Raw genomic sequence first — 24,945 nt, 5'->3', positions numbered from 1 at the left:
AGAGACCAGATTTGATGGAACGTCATGTAACACAAGTATTTGCCATTTTAAATGCAATTGTCCCTTCTCGATTGGTTACAAAACACCTACAGATCTCTAAAGAGAAACTTGTGTCTACACAGAGGACGGCTGAAATCTTGAACAACTATAACAACAGAGACAATGTAACATAAGGCACAATGTACAATAAGGTGCTTTGCCCCTACGGATGAGATGATGTGGCTGGCAGCCAAAAGACTTGAAACAAGACCCATCAAACAGATGGCAGAAATAACAGCAAACTGTAAACTGGTAAAGGCAGATATGTGATGGAGATACAATCATCAATTTAGAAGAAAATAAGACATCTCTGAGAACAGCATCTAAAAACAATGCTGTAAAAATAGCAGCCCTAACTGTGCAGAACCACTTGTTTGGCACATTCTGAGGAAACAGACCTCATCCATTGGCAGTGATTAACTCTGCTATGTTATTCTAGTAGGAAGACCATGAAAAACAATATATTGCCAACAACAAAAACAGTGTTTTAAATATAGCTGGTGAACCACCTCATTTATTTTCCAGGTATATCCATCTCTGGGGAACCTTCAATCAAGTGGCTCATCTTAAGTTTGGATTCCTTGCAAGACATTACTGCACATCTCCTTTTTTTTTGAATTTATTGACCTAAAGTCATACCCTTGCACTGAAGCTGAAGATATGTTTATATATTAATCACGCTCAGTGGGCACATGTTCACATTAATCTTTTAAGTTCATAATTTCAATTGATATATTTATTTCTATTTCTCAATGTATAATGTACCTAAACATTGTTCTATTGAACTATGGCTATGAAAAGTTGTGAGACTTCATAAAGAAATAGAAGTTTATCATAAATATTTTAGATATATTTATGCAACAAAAGTTGTCCACTGACAATTTTTTTTTGTTATATTTGTTGCAAAACTTTTTATGTTGCCTTGCTATAGAGAAATACCTCACTATTTTGCATTTGCCAAGAGTGTTATGGAGGACTGCCCTTCAGTATTTTCTATGCTGTTACTTGGTCTTTCAGAAAGTTTGTATATAAGAATATTGTAACGACTTTTGATCTGTTGGTTGCATTTCCAAGTCACACTGTGTTCCTCACAGCCACACCAGCATCATACCTCTGATCTCCCAACTGAGACTCCTCCAATATACGACAGCACTCACAGAACTTCCTTTATCAAGATCCTCTCTACTCAAGCACCCAAGCAAATACAATGAAGACACTTATGCTGCTGTCAGCTTTCAGTGAAACAGATCTATGAGTACAAAAATAATGTGTGTAGGGAAAAGGATGGATTGACAGCATTATCACTCAAGCCATGTATCTTAAGCTTAACATCGCTATATTAAATTCAATTTCCATGTGCGTTTTACTTGCTTTTAATTAGCACAGGCACCTTTTTGTGCCAGTGATAGCAAATATTAATGTTACTGATTATCTGAAAACTGGACAGCTGCCCAGGAACTGGCTCTGTAGTATGTCACCATGCAGTGCAGTAACCCATTTCAAAACAAAACTTTCCTAATTGAATGACGCTCAAAATAATGAAGAAAAATTACCCTAGTAATGCTATCTTAGAACTACTAGAAGGTGAAATTCTGGGCTTGCAGTTAGTTCCTGTACTTGTTAACCCCTGGTCCTAATGGAGCTCTGTTGTCTTGAATGGACTGATGTTATTAAGTAGCTCCATGGTATCTCTTTTGCTTTCACTCGTATGTCCTGCCTGATAATACTAAAACTAACAAGGCATTGATTTTCTTTGTAAAACTGAGGAAACGGCTTAGGCTCATTAGTTTTTAGTCTCATTCCTTGGGGTTACCAGGCACCAAAGGCACTTTCCATCCCTGCAAGTTCTTAGCATCCTTCCTGGAAGGATAGCTGCAGCTTGAGTGCTGAAATGGACCTAGAAATCCATGGCTCATCCCCTCCCATGAAATGAAAGGATCTCTCAAGGTCCACAGGTCATCCCAAAACTCACCAGTCACATACTTAGTGTTACCCAGACCAACAGCCAAATATCAGGCTGCAAATATCAGGTAGCCAATAGGTCATCATTGAAGGGAAGAGGAAAACAAAGAGAAGTTACAGGTGAAGTCTTTATGGAAGATTTGAAAGCAAACAACCACTAAAAGAAATTTCTAATTTACACCTACCAATGTTTGTTTTGCTTTTTTTTTTTTCCAAGAAGAGTGTCTTAAGTCTTTTTTACAAATTAGATGGAATAGCCTGATTTGCAGAACTGTAATAAAAAGACAATATTATTCCAAATAATTTTATTCCTACATAAATTTATATGAAAATAGAGGAAAAAATTTTCCAGCTTTGTATATAAAATTTTAACATGTTTAAAATTATTTTTTCCCTAATTCTAACACTAATGTTCTTCTAATCTCAGTAGCAAGTCAAAAATTGTCTGTTCAGTGAACATTTTAGCTTTTCATTCTTTGTGGACATAATCTGTCAGTTGGATCCATAAAGAGAACAAAAATCCCAATTTGTGTGATAAGTTACATTCATCCCTTTCTTTCATAGCATTTTGTTTCTGAACAATTATTCAACTCAAGTATAAAACAGTAAAAGAACCAATATTCCTTCATCTTCAGAAACATATTTTTTCCAGTTTGTTTTAGGTATGAACATCAGTATTCTCCTGTGAACATGCCACTTGCATGGTCTTGCACACCCAGCGCAGGTAATTAATTGCCTCTATGGCACAAAGAGTTAAAACCTTCTTGTTTCAAAATTACCTTCATATGTGAGTGATACCACCAAAATTCATAAACACTGTGAATAATATTGAGGTGAAATCACATTTCAAAGATCTGATACTAAATTTAAGCTTTGCAAATATATGCATATGTACATATATACACATATATATAATATTTGTATAAATATATATATAACAAAACCCAAAGGGGTCATAAATATTTATAAAACATTAATAAAGCATAAATAAGTGCCAGATAAACGTTCTTACAGGATTTTCAGTGCTCTGGATTTCAATGCAGTAATTCAAGAGGAATTCAAATACGTAAGTAAAGAAGAGCTATAGTGAGGAGAGTATTTATATTTCTGTGGAGAGGCACATAAGAGCAAATAATACTAGAAACAATAGATTTTTAAATTGTAATTTAAATAATCAACAATAGTATTTATAATGCAGAATAGGCAAAGATTTATTTTTAATTTTATGAATTCCTTTACTGATCATTTTAAATGCATTTTTGTAAGTATATTCCTTTTTATTTTGTGGTGAAAATAATGATAGCATTTGTATCCAAATAAATAAAAACACAAATGTCATTCACTTGACAAACTGTGCTGTATTGCTGTATTTTATTTTCACACAGAACATAGGGCATATACAGAGGGTCTGAATGCAATCAGAAGAGGTATTGTAAAGTATATTTTTGACACCTCTAGGCCCAGCCTATATCTAAATGAGAGATTGGTGCCTCTTATGAATTAAACATAATTCTTGATTTATGTTCCGTAACCCTTGTATCAAAAACTATAGTTCCAGAGCAATGTCACTGGGAATTCATTTAATGATATTGATGGTACAGCTAACACAGGGAATGCAAAGTAAGAAGCAGTGAAGAGCATGGCTTTATAAATCACTCCTGTAGAGCACAAGGCAATAAATAACCAGCCATTAATTCCCACTAAATTATGCTAAAATACTTAAACTACTTGTGCAGCAAATTATAAATGCATGCCATTTCTGGTAAAAAAGTGTAACTTCTGACCAAGAAATTTTATCAAATGATTCTGCATATATCAAGCTCTAGATTATTATTTTTAAGCTGAGAACTTATTTCTTTACAAGAAGCAAATTGCAAAGAAAATATTGCAGCTATGTTGTCCTTGACTCTGCACACATTCCAGCAAACCCTTCCCAGTGCCCACAGTTCTGAATCACCCTTCTTCTGTTGTGAATTGGTGATGTGACTTCGCTGGCATCTGCCCAAATGCCTGCACACAAAGGTGCTGGGAGCACCTGAGCCACCAGCCTGGTCCCAGAAGAGCTCATCCCATGGGTGCACAATGAGCGATCAGTTAACAAAACATCTGGTACAAACTGTAGAGCTGGATTGTGACCCTACTGTTTGGGCCATGAGTGGTGCGATGGATGTAACGACCATAATAGAAGAAATTTGCTTTCCCAGGAACTTCGGGACCCCAGTCCTGACATATGACCCCAAGAGGGAAGCCTTCTCATAAAGCTGTGCACAAATGCCTCACAAGGACCTCGTTGGACCTGCTAATAGCTACAGAGAACCCAATCAGAGAAAAGTAATTGTGCTCAAAAGAGCAAGATTGTAAACCCAAGAAATCTGGTTAATGTACCATGCATCCAATCGTACTGGCTGGTGCCCAGAGTGCTTTCATGATTCTTAGCTAACTGGTCAAAAGGGAAAAATAGCAGTCTGACAAATTGTGTGCTTTATTCCTTTGTAAATCTATTAACTGCAAGGACAAATTCCACTCCTAAATCTTAGTGAGGAAGCTGAGGGCTGAGGCTGAGTGCAGGAGGAGGCCACTGCCCCTATTTTGTACACATCACGATAAAACCACTTCATAATCTCTTTCTATCTTAATTAACAAACAGTGCTTAAATAGGCAATAAAATTGCTCAGGGCCTGTGTCAAGCCTGGGTCAGGAATGCTCATTTTCTGTACTGTCTCTCCCAAGGCCTGGCTAAGCCCACACCCCCATGAGGTTCACTGTCTCACCACAAGATCACTCCTCTTTTTTTTTTTTTTTTTTTAATTTCCCAGGTTGTTTTCTCTGTTCCCAGACGTTTTTGTATTTCCCAAAATTACCCAAAGAATTTTCAAATGGGAAACACAGCAAACAATCCTTTCTAATTGTCCCATCTGGAATTATATCTCCTATTTTAACTTTTCCTTTGAAAAGAAACCACTTAGTCAAACACTGTTTTAGCTATGTTTTAAGAATAAAGTTGTAATTATCCTCTACACATACAACCCTCAATGTTAAAATTTAGTTTCATCTATCCATAACTGTGTATCAGCCTCTGACAGACCAAAGATGATGCTCATCACTGTAGGTCTCCTCTTATTTTTTCTCTCTACAACCTCCCAGCAGCCCTTTGTATGCTAGCAGCTGTAGTGTGCTCTCGCTCTTTAATTTGTTTCAGTAGTTAGATGAGCAGATTGAGGTCAGCATAATGCCCTCAAAATTCCTAGTGGCAAACCGCTGGTGTTACATACATTAAATCTGAGATGGCCAAGGCCCAGACTTTTCCACATTAGAAATCCTGATTCTGACCCAGTTATCCAGCTTTGGCACAATGGTCCCAAAGAAACACAGCAGCAGAATCTAATCTTGTATATTGAAAATATTAGATGCAGGCAAAGCATCAGGGTTCCAGTCTGCAGGGATCCAGCTGTAAAATTAATCATAATAAAGCTTTAAAATACAATGATAAATATAGACTATTCATATGAACAATGACAGTCCAAATAATTACTGCTTTTTCTAGCAGCTATATCAGCTATATTTTCTGATTCTAACAAAACCCTAAAATAAAGTTCTGCCGGCAGCAAAAGTTACACCTCCCACGTTTTGCCTTAGTAGACCAGCGCTCGCCTGTAGCTGAAGACAGCTATTCTTAGTTTGGTGCTATTTTGGTAATGATACTGCTGATTTAACTTCACCCATACAGACGCCCTGAATGCACACTCCACACGTGTGCAGCAGGCAGCCAGCTTTCAGCTGCACTCTGTGGTGCGCTGCCCAGCGCGGCTGGAAGTTCGCTCAGCCTTTGGCAAGTGCTTAGTGAGAGAAAGTCTGCAGGAATGCACAAGCATGAAAGGTATTATTGCACTGCTACTTGTCATGCTAATTTTGTTATGGGGCTGTTAGAATTTCATTATAAATCATATTTTCAGAGGGGTTCATAAATCAACTGTGAAATGTATTCTGTGCTTGAACTTCTCAAACAAAGAACACATCCCAATGGCATTATTATTTTGCCAATTTAGAACAAACAAAAAAAACCCACCAACCAGGTTTATTAAAAATCTATATATAAGTTTTGCAAATATAAATGGAAAGTTTAAAGGTAAAGCACTGATAAAGTGTCATGCAAAGCTTTCAACACTGGCCAATATTGGGCTTTACTTTCCCCTTGATTTTGTTACTATGTTGGAAGCTCATGAGAAAATCATAAACCTATTTTCAACATTTATAGTTCCACCGGTATTTCTACTCGTCAGGTGTTAGAAGTGTTCAGTACTCCTCAACCCATGAGTTCCTGTGCAGCTGAGAGCTCCCAGATACCTGCCAAAACCCTATGAGGGTCTGGGGCATGCACAGCTCCAGGCACAGCTCCCAGGATCATTGTTCAGGGATGATAGCTACTGTACCAAGGCTTTGGCCTCTGTATCTCCCCTTCTGCAGCGGAGAATTCACATTACAAGTCACATTCTGCAACAAAAATGCATTGCTGCTAAAAAAAGGACAAAACTTCAGCTCTGAAATCCAGCTTAACTACCTATGACATAAGTGAACATTAAGAGCCATGGCCTGCAGATGCAAATAAATCACATTTACCAACCTAAACTACTGTCACTAAACTATCCTTAATGACAAATATAAATAATCCAAAAGTCATCTTCAATCAACAAAATATCTGTCAGTCTCAGAAATATTCACTTCTGATCATATATATTTATATATATTGACCAAGAGAAAGAAAACTAACAAGACAAAGCTATTCCAGAGCTCGGAACATTGCCACAAACAGTAATCCTAACTGCTAGTTAGATCCATGGTGGATTACAAATAAACCACGGAAACTTCCTTCAGTAAACGTTCCTGACTTATCTGAGGTAGTAACAAGAGTGAGATCCTTTTGTCATTTGTGTTTCATTCAGCTAAAACATGCTAACAATTTGTACTCATGTCCTCCTGAGATGCTTAGTTTTTGCATCAAACAAAGCATGATGAGGAGTGGCTAGAGGAAGGGGGATGATTCAATTTGGAGAAGAGGAGGCTTAGTGGAGACCTTGTCACCCTCTACAACTGCCTGAAAGGAGATTGTGGCAAGGTGGGGGTTGGCCTCTTATTCCAAGTAATGGTGATAGGACAAGAGTTGATGGCCTTAAGTTGTGCCAGGGAAAGTTCAGGTTAGATATTAGGAAGAACTTAGAAAGAATGGCGAGTCATTGCAACAGGTTGCCCAGGGAGGTGGTGGACTCACCATCCCTAGAGGTGTTAGAGAAATGTGGAGTTGAGGCGCTGAAGGATACAGGTTAGTGGGCATGGTGGATTTGGTGATCTCAGTGGTCTTTTCCAACCTTAACAATTCTATGATTAGATGACAGCGTGAAAAGCAACTCAGAAGCAGAGAGAGATTTCAACCCAGTTTATTCATTGACTCAGGCTTCTGCTTGCTGAGAACGATGGAAAAAAAAATGCCACTAACAAGTTAAAGGCTCCACAGAGGAGGAAACCTACTGCTGAAAAACAATGACAGACACAACACCATTCTTTGAAGCAAAGATGTTTTCACCATGTTAAATAATAACAGAAGTCCAATCTCTTAGGACCTTTTTGTAAGGTCACTCCAAAGTAGACTTGCTAAAACAAAATTGAAAGACAAAAATTTGCTCGTAGATAACTTGGAGAATGACCTAATTGCCCATGCTATTTAAAACAGAAATCTCTGGCCAACAGCATCAGCAACCCACAGAACGGTGCCAGCTGTGGGAGATAAGGAATATGGGCTCCACAGCAGGGCACGTTACCCAAAGGAAAGGTCAGCTATCTCTGGCAAGAAGGAAAATACCCAAACAGATTCATGGCTTCTGGCAAGAAAGATGCTCAAGGCTGAATGTCTGTTCTTACAAAATATCAGATGATATCCAGTATGAATTGAGTGCCGCAAGGGAATCTGGTGGTATATAGGACACAGAGGCCCAGGAGAACAGCAAAGTGAGTCTAGCTCCAGCTGCACCAGAGTCCTTCACTTGAAAGTTTCATAAGGATACAGATTCAGGCATATGAAACCCAACCAATGCAGATGGGCTCTCCAAAAAAACAGGAACACAGGTACCTTACCAGTCCTATTCGTGTGCCTCTACCTCTCACCAATGACCCTGTGTCCAGCTTCTAGTACTGGGGCCACAGTCAGTTCACTGAACCATGGCTGTTAGTGATCCTTTCCACCATCTTTTCATTACCAGACCAAAAGGCAAAGAAAGGAGCTTGGAATTGGTTGGTATTGACTAAGTTTCCACATGGGTCAAAGGATCTCCCAGGAATTTTCCTGCATATTGCCCTAGGCACCAGGCACTTCTCACTGCCAGCAAAAGGAGTCAGAAAAAAATCTGCAATGCAAAACCTAGCTCATAGATATCTGAGTTTCAACCTCTAATTACACCATGAGGCTGAAATCTACATGTCTCTGCATGGTTGCTTCCAGCCCACAGATTTCAGGATATCACACCATACCACAAGCAGAAAAGAGCTATGTTCCATATCCTCCTAGCCCAGGATGGCTCTAGCAAAAGCCACCCTTGAATGGTTCAGTTATCTCTACCTTCACCATGTGAGTTGATGAGCATACCCACAACCCAGAAAGAATAGGTGCTCCCACTTCCAAAGCTTAATTCAGTTGTGTAAATCCAGATCAGGTTCCTCCAGTCATAGAATCACAAAATGACTTGAGTTGGAAGAGACTTTAAAAGTCATATAGTTCCAACCTCATTGCTGTGGGAAGGGCTGTCAAGACATTCTCAGCAACGTCATGCTGCGATCAGGTTTACAAGCTTAGGCTAAGTGAGTCCAGTGGCACAACCTGGGACAGGAATTCCCTGGACATTCCGAATGGTGTTGGAAATCGTGAGGAAGAGAGAACAAGTTTGATTCACCAAGGAGCCCCTCCTGGGGCTAGGAACTGCATGATTAGCTACATTCTTACATCCTTTTCGTACTTGATTTTGCTTCAGTAAAGAAAGTTGCTGTAAAATTAGCAAATGGAAAAGCCCTAATATCAGTTAGTGCTATTTATAGAGAATGAGCATTGCTTTCACTCCACTGTTTTAAGGGAGTTAACCTTTCTAATATTTGTACATAGCAATTAGAAGTACTGTCTCTTTGATATCGGATATGGCCATCTGATTAAGATGCACTTCAAATAGGTTGAGATTTTTTTTATTATTATTATTATTTTAACTTCATGATCTTCTGAAAATGTCACTTTCCCTTTTAATTTTGTCAGTCTTACAAATTTTAGGGAAGTTTCCCAATACTTCACATGCTGTCACAGCATTTTCAAGCTGTCTTTAGAGCTCTTCCATCATATTTTTGTGAAGAAAAAAACTTTTAGCTCATCATTACAGCAGCTGCTAATGAAGATCTCTAGGCTTTTCTTTTTTTTTAATTGATAAAGAGAGAATGACAAATATTTTAAATAGTCATTAAACAGTACTAAATCAATGGTATTTTACACAATTTCTATAGAAGCATACAGCATATCCACTTTAATATCAAGTGAGTTAATTGTGATCAATGATACTACAGTGAAAAGCAAATGAATTCTTAATTGGAAGAAACTTTACATGCTACAAAAATAGGAGCAAACAAGAAACCTAATTGCTGTATTTTTCATGTTACATCATTAGTAACTACCACTATGTCAAAAAAGTTAAAAGGAAAACAAGCATTTCAAAGACTTGTGGGTCAATCAATTTTCAGCATATAAAAGGATTATGAAAGAAGGAAAACTTTCTTTAACATTCATTTTTCTCCATGTTATTAGAAATTTCTTTTAACAGGTGTTAGATTAATTTACCATTACATAATTCAGAGTTACTTTTTTTAAACCACTGAATACAAGACTGGAGACTTAATAGCTGTCCTTGTCTCACTTTTACAATCTCTTTTGTTTGATTTGCAGATTTTAATGTGCATCATAACACCTCTCAGCCAGCAGTAAGAAATTCTCTGGGGAACACTTGCAGAAAATAGGACATTGAGTCCATAATTAAAGTAATCTCTTCCCAGGCAGATGCTTCAGTTGGCTCTGTTATCACATATTACAAAAGGCATCTTGAGGCCTATAAAATGTGCAGCAAATGGCTTTGGAGATGAGAAACAGCAATTTTTCATCTAATTTTGATCCATAGACATGTAAGTACTGTACTGCCACTTTTTGGTATGGAGCCAAATAACTATTGTGGTTGTTGAAATAAGCTTGGCAGTAACCAAAATTAAAGAGTACTCCAGCTTTTATCCTCTGTCAGGAAAGCCTTTTTCTAACCATCTTTGCACTTAGCAAATAAGCATGCCATCTCAAATATGCACGTTAATGCCTACATCTGGATTTAGAAGAAAGGCTTTATGCAGCTTAACACACCATACACATTCTTTCCGTATATGCTTGTTAAAACCATCAGTCAAATTATGGCCCTAACATCTTCCCTGCATTGCAAAGCAGCCTGTGATACTGAGCGGAAGTGTTTCTATTGTTTATCTACCATATTTTAAGGCATTTAGAAAATGCTTTTTGAATGTGCAAATACGTTCTGCAAAGTAATTTGTTCATATCAGTTTTAATCCTTTGCATAAACACTAATGCTGATAGGAACTGAGTGAGCTTTCAGAGGCATGCTTTTGGTCTGCAACTGATTTGTTATATGTGGGCAAGAGTCAAGACTAGTGAAGTACTGGAAAAAAAGAAAACATGATTTGGTTTCTTCCATGTATTTCTTTGAAATTGCCATTTCAAACTCTTCTCTACTTCGGTGGGAAATCACAGAGACTGCTGCAGAGTGCTTATTGCTTAAGGATTCAAAAATGCATTATTTCACAGAAAATATTGCAAGGAAATGTGCATTACAACTTAAACCAAACAGATCATATTGAGCTAAGAGACATATTTAGAGGGGGTTCAAAGTAACACGTTATATTTGTTGCATTTCTATCAGAAGTAAAATATCCATGCCATTTGAGAGCATAAAGGAAAGCAATGTCTAGTTAGGAAAGCACTTTCACAAAGCTGTGGGGGTATCACATCTGTAAAATACTTGTTATGAGAAGAGTCATTAAACAGCAACAACAGAAAGCAAATGGCATGTAAAATGCTTCAACTGTTAGCTTTTAGAATGAAATTTGTTATTATTTGAACTTGTGCAGCTTCTCCAAGCCCTCTCCTAGGTGATTGCTCTTCTCTATCACAAGCAAATGGAACACTATTAATGGAACAGCTACAATTATGACATCATCATGACATCCGCCACTCCAAAAGCAGTATGTCATCATTATGAAAGTGGGTGCGATTCTGCATTTGAGACTTCTGTTCCTGTGACTGAGCTGCAGAGGAAAAGTTACTGCTGCAGTGATGTCCCTACTCCAAAAAGCTTACAGTCCTGCAGCTGATGACATTTGTATAATGTAGATGTTATAGAATGATTGTATTTTATTATTTATCCTATGATATTATTTATTATCTAATCATTAATAACAGATTCAGGAAGAATATGCCCTATTGCTGAGTACAGTTTAAAACAATAATTGTGAAGGATTGTCAAAACAAATATGACAGAGTCCACTGTCGTCTAGTTTGAGCTTGTGCTCATTCTGAATATTAAAACTCAATTTCTCCCATTGGATGAGTAGAATTAATGCTTTTTATATCTTCAAGAATTTACTTCTTCTTTGTTTTTAAACTTCTGCTACCTTTAGATGCAAAGAGAACGTCTTAGTATTGAAAAAGCGAAAACATTATTTCTTGTCATATTGTATTATAGTTGCCTGCTCCTTAAGTTTTCATATTCCATATATACATACATGAAGTCTTGCTGGATATTACTACACCACGAAATACTACTTTGTTGATTAACCTACTAGAGTTCATCCAGACAAACAGGAGAGAAAAGTTCCTAGTTCACACAAACTTAACTTATAAGGACAGAGCATCCTTATATGTTCCCTGCTTTATACACACACTAAAAAGCCTGATTTCAAACAATTAATTTGAAGACATTAATTAAAAAGAAAGCAAACAATTCTGTATGTGCCTTTGATGACAGCATGGACATGGCTGATTGCTCTGCTGGATGAAGGCCAGCATTCAGCATCTTGCAGTACTGAGCTCTTCACAACGTTATTTAGTAATAGCCCCTTGCAAGAATTTCTTTCTGAAGAGTTATACAGACAATACACTTATCTCAAACTCATTCATGCACTGGACATTTGTTGTATTATCCAGTTAAGAGACAGCATTGAAATGATCAGACTCTCTCAGCGAACCAGGGGGACATTCCAGAGTCACAAATGCTTCCACACAGACACAATGTTCAGTTGTAAAAAACTTGCTTGCAGTACTGAAATTTAGCTTCCCAAAACATCTAATATAATTTTTCTTTGCCCTTGACTGCAGTTGGGCTTTTATACACTGTGTATTTATCCCTACACAAGGGTTCTGTGTGTTAATAACTCACTCTTCACACAACCAACATTTCCAGAAGAATTCACAAAAACTATTTCATGCTCATTTCATTAAACATACTTCTGAGATCTCATTTTAAAAGGTTTGTTATCAATCAATTATTGTCTGTCAAAAGATGTTTCACTCAATTCATGTTACAGAGGAAAACCTACTAGTAGAAGCAAACTGTTGGAGTGTGTGTAATATATTTTATATTCTAGTCATGTTTTCAAAATTAAAGCATCTTGGGAAGAAGGGAAGAGAAAGCACCTCTTCAAACAAAACAAAGATTTATGTTCTTGATCTAAAATATGGTCTAAAAAATAACCTTGAGGTTAAATTTCAGAGAGAACAAAACAAAATTCAATAGAGTATTTTAAACACCATTACTGATAACTGTATTGTACATTGCGAATTGATGAACTTATGCACAAAATAATAGGTACATTGCACAGAAAGTAAAAATCTAATCTTCTCTTCTAGAATTGCCAAATGAACATTTGTAAGAAGAGAAGTAATTCTTACAGTGATTGTTTCATTATTTAGATAATATCAGCAGAAATGAATTTCATTTTCTTTTATGGAAAAAGTGCCAGAGTCCTGCATAGAACAATGCCAAATTCTTAACAAAGTAGCCAAAGGCTACACTGCTTTCTGCTATCATACTTGTATGTGATATATTATAATTGTATCAAACAAAAAACCCAATCCTAATACCATACCATCTTGCAGTTTCTATTCTGACATGGAAAGTTGCATTTTATGCTTTTTCTCATCTTTTGAATTAAGCCCAACTAACTTGTCAATTGATTTGTCATGTGCTTTTCTTTTTTAAACACACATTCACGTACTCATTCTTCCCGGCTTTGTTGATTTGGCCTTTCTTGCACCTATGCAGAGTGAGGAGCCTGAAATAGCAAATGGCCAGTTCTCTGCAAGATTGGAGAAAATGTTAAGCACTGGATAGTCCTCTTGTTTTAGTGGGCATTTAGTAGGATTGTCACTTTTCTAAGATGATATCAGACAATAAGAAAAAAATGCAAGATTTTTGATCTTTACAAAGTTACCTTTTCTATTCATATTCTTCAGCAGTTTTCCTGTTGAGCAGCCAACTCACTAGAAATTCTTGACTTGGACAAAGATACTGACTATTGACAGTGATGGAGATGAAGGACTAATTTTTCTTCACGTGACAGCTGGTGCTTAGGTTTAGGCAGCTGAATTTGTCTGGGTGAGTTACAGATCCAGACCAAAACATTTAGGTGTCTGTAAGAAAGGTCAACATGGGAATTAGGTAATGATCAACTACAGACAGTGAAGACCTAGTGTTTCATTCTGCTTCCTGAGCAAGTCTGGAATAATTTGGAATGTCCAAGGGAAACTACTAGAGCTAGAGAGATTTACCAGACCTGCAGGTAACTCCCTCTGAGTGTAAATAAAGCTGGACATCAGTTCTTACATGCCTGCAGTTCGGTATCTGGATTGCACCTCAACTAACTGTCAAAGGAATTGGAGATACGTGGTTCACTCATAGATACCTATCATCCGGAGATATCTGTGTATCTATCTGATGCTGAAACTGAAGAAATCTTTGAGGAGCTGAAATTGATGCAGTCAGCTTGCATTGTCCTCATTGTTTTCCTCCTCTGCTTTGAACCGTTTTGAATATTCCCTCATCACAGTATACTTTGTGCTAGAGCATAATGATTTTTTTTTTAAATACACAGAGTTCCTCACTGTTCTTCTCTATTTGCATTGCTATCACATGAAAAAAAGACAAAAGTGAGACAAAATAGACAAGGAAACTGTAATTCTTCACAATCAGTTGGGTCTATGCTGCTTGGGGTTATACTCAGAAGAGACATGGTAATTCCATGCAGTGTTGATTTCACTGGGAAATTAACAAACGTAAAAGATGAAGGAGGTAATCTGGGCAGCACATCAAAACAGGCAAAACGAGCAAAGCCAAGATCTGAATGAAACACTGGCCTGTGATTTTCAGAATGTTACACATAATGCTGATTGACATTACAATAATGCCTCTACCCAGGGAAGTGGAACACATAGTGAAGGAGCAATTTTTCTTCATAGTTTCACTAAACTGGCACACCAGAAGGAACGATTAACAATTTTTTTTTGTCCATAGAGCATAAATTACAAGCAATATGGAAACGTATCATATCTACCTCAACCACAAACAAGGACTATTACTTTGTGCTCATACAAACCTTGTCTCAGACAGGGCTATTGATGTACCAATAGCAAAAAGACTGATAGTAAAAACCCTGCTTCACTCCTACCTTGCAATAAACAGCAGGAAGAGACTGACGCAGGGAGCTGGGGCTTCACAGAATGCCAAAACCACCTATACATTACAGCATCCATGTACTTTAACTGACAGCAAATATTACAAATCATAGCAACAAACAGGATGCTCTGAACAATTCTGATTCTTCATAAGAATGTGAGCCTTAGTTCTGATGTTTGCTACTTTCTGTTTACTTTCTATTTTTAATACCTGTTTGTACTACCATTGAGTACAGAGTAAACATAACCACATACTTAATTTTGAAGTAATTCCTCTGCATTTCTTTCACTTAAGTGTGGGTTGGGTCACTTCTGGTTTTTTTTTTTTTTTTTTAAAAAGTGAAATAAAAAGTTAACTCTGTCTTAAATGACTGCTTGGCAAAGTGGTTTACCAGGAGAATGTGGCTTCTTCAGGCAATATATCCCCTTCCCACCCTAGTAAGAGAAATACTATAGAAGACCGTGTAATCTTCTCAAATGTTTATTCAATATTTCCATAATTCTTATCGTGGGCTTTCTGTGAATGCTTTAAATAGGTAACCAAGCCTCTCAATCACAGTCTTTAAGTTCTGTAGTGTTTGTGCAGCATGATATTTCAAGTTCATGCACTGGCACAATTGCCAGCTCCTAGAAACAGGCTTAAACACATGAGCATGAAAAGACTAGTTTGGGAACAGGGTACTTAAAGTTTCCCAGAAAGGAGCTGTATCATCAGGTGATTGTGGGAAAAGGCAGATTCAAGCAGAAAAACACATCTCCTTTCTTGAACGTTGCTTCCAAGTTTCTTTCAATAGCTCAGCTGTCTGCCTCAGCACTGAGGCCCAGACTGTGCCCAGGAGCTGTGCTGGGAACCAGTGCTCCTACTCCAGAGGTGATGTGTCAGTGCCATGCTTCAACTCTCCTATCCCAGTCTGCATAGATGCACACTGCCACTGTGCTAATTAGGTGTCATTACAGAAGCCTAGTTCAGCCCAGCTTCAGCAGGCAGCTTTAAAATTATGTTTTAAAGATCAAATATCTAAAAAGCTACATTGTGCAGAATTTAAATCTTGCAAACTGATATTTCAAAAGCTTTCCACTACTAATAGAAAGTTGCAGTGAATATACATACAGGCAACTGGAATTATAATTTACGTAGCAAAAAAAAAAAGCTAGATAAAAAAATACTTGTTTTCTAAAGTAACTTCCATAGCAATCTATTCTATTTAATACAGTAGCTGGAACCTCTGCAGTAAACCATGCTGGTACGCAAAACACTGTGTGCTTTTGAAATTTGGGTCAGCTTTATTAGTTCCACAAACCAGTAAGTTAAGCCATCTATAAACATATGGGTTTACCAGCCTCGGATGCAATGCTACGTATTACCCTGTCATTACCATCCCCACAGCAGGCTGAGGTTTAACTGGGTTAGGATGAGCTTAGAGCAGAAGTTGCAAACAGTGAGACCTAGCTGAAAGCTCGTGAAGACGACGTTCTACAGATATTTTTCTGATTGTTGGGTAACTTGTTAGCACAAAGGAGGGCTTTTTGGACATAAGCAGTGCTTACAGACCATGGCAGCGTGCTTCAGAGCTCTTTGGAGTCCTAATTTGCTGCTAAGAAAATTATATTGTAACAAATGCTATATTTTAACTTTTATTCCTCAGGTAATCTTGAGGTTTCTGCAGTGAAGAACTACACTGAGACAAACCAGAGGGACAGTTGTTGCTTTTTTGTTTTTCTCTTTAGTAGGTTATTTTATAGAAGAGTGCTTCTAAGTATATATATATATATATATTATTAGCCATAAGGTATTGGACCGAACAGTTTGGGTTGGAAGGTACCTTAAACCCACCAGCCCCAACCCCATACTGTGGGTTGATTCCCTCCCCACCAGCTCAGGCTGCCCAGGGCCCCATCCAATCTGGCATTGAGCACCTCCAGGGATGAGGCACCCACAGATTCACTGGGCAGCTGCACCAGGGCCTCACCGCCCTCTGAGTAATGAGCTCCCTCCTAACATCTAAACTCAGTTTAAAACTAAAAAAGAGGAAATTATTTCCTCTTGTCTCTACTCATGTAAAAAACAAAACAAAGAAGTCTCTCGTGTTCGTAAGCTTCCTTTAAGTAATGGAAGTCTACAATGAGGTCTCCCCAGAGCCAGGCTGAACAGACCCAGCTCCCTCAGTCTGCCTTCACTGACTGTCTCACCTTTGACTGAGAAGCAAAGATGCATTGAATGGGAATTTTCCCAGTGATGTCTATAGAGTTTTTACTTCCCTGTGAGGATTACATTTTTCTTTCATATTGGTATGACAAAATGTAAATCTTCAGTTTTCATCAAGTTGATTGATATTGGAAATCTAAGCAATGTAATCTGTTAAATGTTTTAACAACAAAAAGTGTTGTTGTTTCTACATTCAAGCTTTTTCTTTTAGTCACATTAGCAATAACTATGCTTCTGACAGAACGTTACAAAAAAAAAAAAAACAACCAAGATTGAATAAGTGAGAAATTGCCCTCCAATATACTATTCAGAAATAAAGATAGCAATATATTCCAGCTGTACACTTTCCTCACCCAAAACTAAGCCCCTGATGCAAAACACATCCACATTGGAAGAGATAGGCTAGAACGCTCTCATTGACATTAACTTACATATGAATGACTCTAACTTGAGCCCTAAGCATTTTAGCTTTCCTGCCTATGTGTCCAGGCACCTCCAGGAGTAGGTCAATAGTATGCTCATAAAAGCTCATTGTGTGGTGGCCCAGGGAGATTTGCCTGGTGACCTTTGGCCAGCTCCTCCTAGGAAGTATCCAGGGAGAGGTGTCAGCATGGCAAAGCTTGCACTGCCAGAGCAGGCACTAATTAATGACCTTATTATCCATCCTGAGAGAGGTCAAAGACAAATGAGCTGATCTGAATGACAGATATATTTGCAGCAGCAGCATAGGAGGCTCTTAGCCGGGTCACAATGTTGACAGAGTCTATACATTATCACCCAGGTACCTTTGTGAACACCTTTATTTATGTTATATTTAAACTAGACAAGTAGTTAGTGTCAAGTGTTAAAAAGTCTTTTTAAGTTAATCTTCTGTGGAGGAGTGAGTAGAGGTGAACAAGGCAGAGGCAGTTTTCTGAAGTCCTGAAGTTATAAAGCCACGCAAGGCGGGCAGCCTAGCACAGCACGAAGCAATGGCTTTGTTTTCTTCAGCCAGGGATTTAGTAGGCACAGGAAACAACAGCACAGGTAGTTAAGGAAAACATGAAGAAAATGACTAGAAAGAAAATTAGGAGGAAAATCTAATCCCCCCTCCCTTCAATTCCTTCAGCTGATGGTTCATGCAAGTCCCGCAGCCAAGTAAACTCTGGAGAAAACATCAACACTCAGGAAGCTGAGCCTTCCCACTCTTGTCTAAATTTGCCCCATAGAACACCAGACAGATATTGGTTATATTGTTTTGCTCATTGAAAAAAAGAAGAAAAGAAAAGAAAAAAAGAAAAATGAGCACCACAGAGCACCCTTATAGGATGGAAGCCTCTAGAACCTCTGAAATTGATAGCTGTCTGGGATAGGGAGACCAGGACTGGCTGCAGTGCAGGGCTGATCTAGCCAGGAAAGGCACATCCAGTGTCTCTACCCAAACTGCTGACACACTTACGCTGACATCTGTGCTGCAAATTACAGACTGTAAGAGACTAACATTTTATACCATTGCCTCAAAGTTTGCTGATGAACATGTCCGAACATGTCCAAGCTAGTCCTGGGCAAGGGTTGTGAAATCCTTTGTCTAAGGGACAAGCAGATGGGCATGTCCTGGGGCAACAAAAGAGATAAGCTGCAGCTCAGTGGCCGCTTAACACTCTTTTGAGTGGTACTCATCTCTGTGGGGAGATAGCCATCTCAGGAGATGCTTGTCTGGCAGCTAGCAAGGGATTTGTCACGTAGGCAAGAGAAATGGAGGATAAAAGAGGGATTGACCACCATGTTGTTGTTGGTGTGGTTGTTTGTTGGTGTTCTTCCATCAGAAACCTCATGAGCTGAACCCTGCTGCTGAACTCCCTCCTGGGCCTGCTGCCTGAGACATGCTGCTTTCTCCTGGACCTCGCCTCTCCTTCAAGGTGTTCTACCATCTGAACCCTCACGAGCTGATCACTGTTGGCTGCTTCTCTGGTGCTGACTGATGCTGTTCCTGGACTTTCCCCACGCGACTTCTCTAGGAGAGCTGCTTGCTGCTCAAGGCTGCCCGTCGCTGCTGCTGTTCTCCCCGCTTCTGCCGCCCCTGCTCTTCTGCCTCGGACCATTGGAGCCGCTTGCAACCAGACCACCCCTAGGATCCTGGCTGGTGACTTTCCCTGCTTTGTACAAACCCTTGCTTCTTTCCTATCTTTCCTATCACTCGCCTTCCCTTCCCCATCACCCTTAACAGTGTCCGCCTTCCCCATCTCCCTGGTTTATAGTGGTAATAAACTGATTGGACTAACATTTGAACCGTTGTTTCTTAATCTCATGCCGGGTATATACATAACCTAAGAACCTCGTCTCCCTCTATGTTGGAGCATGACACAGACTCAGATAAACTCAGATTCCTGTCTGTTCTGCACACCATAGTAGATCTGTTCTAACTGAGGGTGCTCCCGTGCACTGCAGGGGAGTTGGACTAAATGACTTTTAAGAGTGACTAACAACTCAGATAATACTGTGACTTCCAAAACAGTTCAGTGCTGACCTAATCCTGCATCCACTAAAGCCAGTAATAAACATTTCCTTGATTTGAAGACGGGCGAGCAACTACATGACCTCAAAAAACGTCCCTTTAATTTCACTTCCTCATGAATCAACAGCCACAGCCCTACTTGTATTTTTACAGAGCTGTCCATAAGCTCTTCAACAAGAGCAAACAGAAAAACACTTGCTCAAAAACATAGGTGCAACGCTGCAACTTGATGGAAAGCACAGCAATGACAGTCCAAGGCTGCAAGGATATGATCAAATGTGGCAGCCACAGAAGCAAAGGAAAGATTCTGCTTACCTTTGAAAGGCATCAGGCACAACAGCAAAACACCCTTAACACCACTGTCAACCCTTAAATGAGGTCTGGGAAGGGGTGGCTCCTGGCTCCACCCTTTCTAGTCACTCAGGTGCACTGTATGCACCTGAGCTCCCCTGGGTTGGTCCTGCCTTCCCATCAAGTGCTCAATCACTGGTTCAGGCAGTGACTTAGCATTTCTGCAACAATAGGTCACAGGAAAATAAATGACTGTTTATAAACTGGCCTCAAAACTTACAATGGAGTACCACATCTCTTAAAAAAAATAAATATCTGTATTCAGAGTCACTATGTAATCTGGGACCAACAATTATTTCTTGAATACACTGAAGAAAAAAAAACAAAGAAAGGGAATGAGCAAGTATATGAAGACAAGATGTACAACTCATCTCATTTTTCTTGCATACTTAAAATAACAAAATTTACCTGCTACAACTTGATCAATAAAGTATCTATGCAAACAGAAATTACAAGGATATATAAAATTCAATGGGAACCTTAAATACTGCAAACAGCTTATCTGGTACATTGCAGAAATTAATGGGAAACAAATGCTTTCTCAAAAGTCTGTCACTCATCCCAACCATTTGTTTCCCATTTTACCATTAGATGTTCAGAAGAAAAATAAAGCTAAAGATAAAAATGGCTTGGCATTGTCATTGCAACTAATAACTGTAACAAAATAGGCAAAAAAATGCACTGTGGAGGAAACGGGTATATCAAAGACACAAATCAGTCAATTAACAGGTACTATGATCACTATCAGCAAGTCGTATCTTCAAAGAAGGAAGAAACTCACTTTTTACTTTTTCCTGTACATTAAATAATAAAACAACTTGCTTGCATGAGACACTTACCTGCAGCTTCCCACTCAGAAAGAAGTGCAAGATTTGTTGGGACAGTCAGAGCAGTCATGAAAGTGGACAGAAGGTCTCACACAGAAATTTTGTGACATCAACTTCTCTAACTAGGGAGCACCCTGGCTTTTTGTCTGTGAATGGGTCAACCTTAAATTATTTTCTACTTTCAACTCTATTCTAGGTATATACTTTTTGTTTCATATCTGATCTACCAAAATTCTGGGAGAAGTAATTTGAAAATAATTTAAGGTAAAATATTGATATTAGGCTGTGTATTTTGTGGGGACTTAATAAAATACTAAACAATTGTATGATGACTTGGATCTTTAAAAAAATTACCAAAAATACAGGTGAGAATAACCTCTTCCTATTTTTTTTTCTGATGTTGTAATCTAGCGGAAATAAGCAGAAGTTAAAATGTTTTTCATCAGGAACTGCTGATATTTGAATTTGAGTACTCTTGACTGTTTGTGCTACATGCTGAGGCTTACAATCTGAAAAACATGATCAAAATCCATGAGGTTCTAACCCTTATTAAATGCAACAAGTAAAAAAAAATAGGTCAATGCAAATGTGCCACATACTGAAAAGTTCACTGATATGATTAATAACTAACTTCTACTGAAATGCTAGTCGTGATGCACATACACCTTATTTTTCTGATGTTATGCTACATTACAGAACACTGTCTCCTTATATGTTTTGAAATATAAAGTCCTAATATGCTCAGGAACTCATAATCCAGGAAAAACTCAATAGTTTTACTTCCAAATAAAGTCTACTCTTTGCAGGACCCACTCCATGGTGCAAGTATAATTTCCTAGTGCAAATGGATTAAGATGATTTAATTTTCCCCAAAACGGTTATCTTCTCCATCTATAGGAACCATATGTGCTCTGTGTATACGTACATGAAGTTCACGCAGCCTGTCCCTGCAGGTGGAGCAATCCAAACAAAACTGAGGTTGGTGGTTGGGAGATGGCTCACGTGTGACGCGACCACACTGCACATGAACTGATTTCCAAACTGGTGGTCAGACATAATTCCTACAAGAAAGGCACAGGGGAGATAAACAGTAACACATGTTAATGGCTCTTCGCATGGTGCTAACAGAGTAATACAACTACCATGTGTTTCATCATGGCAATATGCAATGCAAAAAGCCAAGAGTATGCCACAGAGTAATTAGAATTTATGCCAATGAAAACATTGGAGCTGGCCTTTGCTTGAGCCAAGGCTGACTTTGGCTGCATGTACTTGCTATCATTATTCTTCATGAGACCAATACCAGAGGAATTATTTGCATTTTTAAAGGGGGGAGTTGGACTGCAGCTGCCGTAAATCAGTGTTACTCCATTAGCTGATTTACATACATTATCAATCTAAAAGAAAATAAAATCTGAAGGAGAAATCTCATGTTTTAATTAGCAAAATGAAGCTGATAGAGAAAGGTGTTATCTTTTAGTAGACAGGCACATCTACTTGGAAAAAAGCAGATGAGCTTTTGTTTCATTAACTCTTCTGATCTGAAATAAAAGCAGCAACCTTCAACAGCTTTACCAGTATACACTCCTTTGAATTCTTTTTTTAAATCAGCCTTTAATATATGGATGAATGTAAATCTCTTCTGTTAATCATCCTCTCTGGAATTCACTCCAGTTCAACATTAGATAAAAGAACTGTATTTTTTTTAACAAAGCTAACAAACAAAAAACAAACACCCTCCCCCAGTAACACCAAAACACAATAACAACCACAGAATCACAGAATTGTGAGAGTTGGAAGGGACCTCTAGAGATCATCGAGTCCAGCCACCCTGCCCAAGCAGCTCCCTAGCCCAGGTTGCACAGGTAGGCGTCCAGGCAGGTCCTGAACATCTCCAGAGGAGGAGACTCCACCACCTCTCTGTGCAGCTGTGCCAGTGCTCCGTTACTTCACTGTGAAGAAATTCCCACACACATTTGTGAGGAACTTCCTATACATCAGTTTGTAGCCATTTCCCCTCATCCCATCACCAAACATTACAGAGAAGAGTCCAGCCTCATCCCTTTGCATCTCGCTCCTTAGATATTTATAGATGTGGATCAGATTCCCTCTGAGTCTGTTTTCAAGGCTGAACAGACCCAGGTCTCTCAGCCTTTCCTCATAAGGAAGGTGTTCCACACTCTTTATCATCTCTATAGCCCTCCACTGGACCCTTTTGAGAATAAACCTGTCTTTTTTTGTACCGGGAAGCCTAGAACTGGACACAATACTTCAGGTGAGGCCTCACCAAGGCAGAGTAGAGGGGGAGGATCACCTCCCTCGACCTGCTGGTTACAGTCTTTTTAATGTACCCCAGGATCCCATTGGCCTTCTTGTCCACCAGGGCACACTGCTGGCTCATGGCCAACCTGTCATCCACCAGGACACCCAGGTCCCTCTCCTCAGAGGTCCTCTCCAGCAGGTCACCCCCCAGACTGTACCTGTGCACGTGGTTATTCCTCCCTAGGTGCAAGAGTACACTTGCTCTTGTTAAATGACTAATGACATCAGCCTTCTTCCCCCTCAGAGCCCCTCTGTAGTTTCCTACAGATCAGGGAAAACATGGTTGTTTGTTTAACACCCCCAGGCAAACAGACAAGCAGTCATACTTGAATGGATTACTACACCTTTAATCCCAGCACATTAAACAATAAATGTTGAAACTATTCTTTTAAATGCACTTATTAGAAGAAAATGCCTTTTTTCCCTGTGACTTCAAATACTGAACCTTCAGTTCTAAGGATAGTTGCATAAGCTAAAACATTGCAAGTAGGATCAGAGGAAGAGCCTCCATGCTCCAAAAGGTGACTGTTAGCTGTTATGTTGCTTGGAAAGTTTATGGTGGTTATAAATGAGAAACAAATTCTTCTCAGAAACAGTGGCAAGACATTGGCATAGGCTGTCCAGGGAGGTGGTGGAATTCATCCCTGGGGGTGTTCAAGAAAAGGGTGGATGTCGCATTGCACTCTACCACTTCCTGAAGGGGGGGTTGTGGTGAGGAGGGGGTGGGCCTCTTCTCCCTGATAAATGATGACAGGACAAGAGGGAATGGCCACAAGTTGCGCCGGGGAAGATTTAGATTAGACCTGAGGAAGCATTTCTTTTCTGAAAGAGTGATCAGGCACTGGAATGGCCTGCCTAGGGAGGTGGTTGAGGCACCATCCCTAGCGTTGTTCAAGAAGCGTTTAGATGAGGTGCTAAGGGATTTGATTTAGTAGTTGCGTAGGGATAGTGATAGGAGGATGGTTGGACTAGATGATCTTGTAGGTCCTTTCCAACCTTATGAACCTATGAACCTATGAACCTATTGAGTAACATGCTCTAGTGCAGTCTCAGGCATGGGCTGGTGTTTGGACTAGATGATCCTAGTGGTCTTTCCAACCTTAATGAATCTGAGACTCTATGATTCTGTGATTTTTTATGGTTCCTTACTGTACTTCAAACGACAACAGATAAATAAACATTATCTTTGCCTCTGAGAATCCTCAACAACTGTTTTTGACGGCTGCTCTTCTGAAATGCAAACCAAACAGTTTCTCATAAATTCTTGTTCTTAAACCATTCTGCAGTGAAGGAGTTTGCCCATAGAAGCCCTTCCTTGCAGAGGCAGACAAATCGGCATACACAGCTCCTCCTGTGCCTCCTAAAAGGTGCCACAGCAGTGGGGAGGGGCTTTGTGGGGAAATCACTGAGTTTTTACAGATCAAAAGCAAAATCTGAAATCCCACTCGGGCTTGTGAAAGCCATAGCTCAGGTTATATATGCATTGTTTATTTTGGGGGATATTAAATTCTAAACTTGCTTCAGTTTTGAGGGAGAAATGAAGCAACAGCAAGTGTAAGTAATCTGCCCCAGGAACGATGGGAGGAGTAGGTGATGGCAGTGATTGCTGTATCTTTTATAAATGACCACAGTCCTCACATGCAGGATTTTTCAATTAGTTTCCCAGTGATGCATACATAAGGTATTCTGTCATTCAGGCTGTTACACAGTTCAGCTCAAATTCCCTACAAATGGAATCAAAGAATCATGGAATCATGGAATGATTTGGGTTGGAAGAGAATTACAAATCATCTAGTTCCAAGTACCTGACATAGGCAGGGATAGATCCTACTGAGTTGGGATGGCCACAGAGAAGGCACAAAATTCTCTAGGTGTGAGCCTCATTTCTGGACAGCAGTGGTAGGGAAGCCCAGAGAGATGGAGTTTTACTGCCTCATCC

The 24,945-nt window shown here is 39.1% G+C and overlaps 1 protein-coding gene across 2 annotated transcripts in view; it reads right to left on the bottom strand.

Annotated features, from left to right (window-relative positions):
* Window positions 1-24,945, bottom strand: part of RELN (reelin) — a 270,835-nt gene that overhangs the window by 172,584 nt on the left and 73,306 nt on the right. For both annotated transcript variants that reach the window (XM_065743657.1, XM_065743656.1), the window contains exon 3: window positions 21,610-21,745. In XM_065743657.1, coding sequence (XP_065599729.1) covers window positions 21,610-21,745 — 136 coding nt within the window. The remainder of the gene's footprint in view (window positions 1-21,609; window positions 21,746-24,945) is intronic.

The sequence above is a fragment of the Cyrtonyx montezumae genome, unplaced genomic scaffold (assembly GCF_038088225.1).
Source record: "Cyrtonyx montezumae isolate F1298 unplaced genomic scaffold, pur_monq_1.0 scaffold_3, whole genome shotgun sequence".
NCBI lineage: Eukaryota > Metazoa > Chordata > Aves > Galliformes > Odontophoridae > Cyrtonyx > Cyrtonyx montezumae.
Note: the sequence above shows the minus strand (reverse complement) of the source record. Positions and strands in the feature narration are given on the sequence as shown.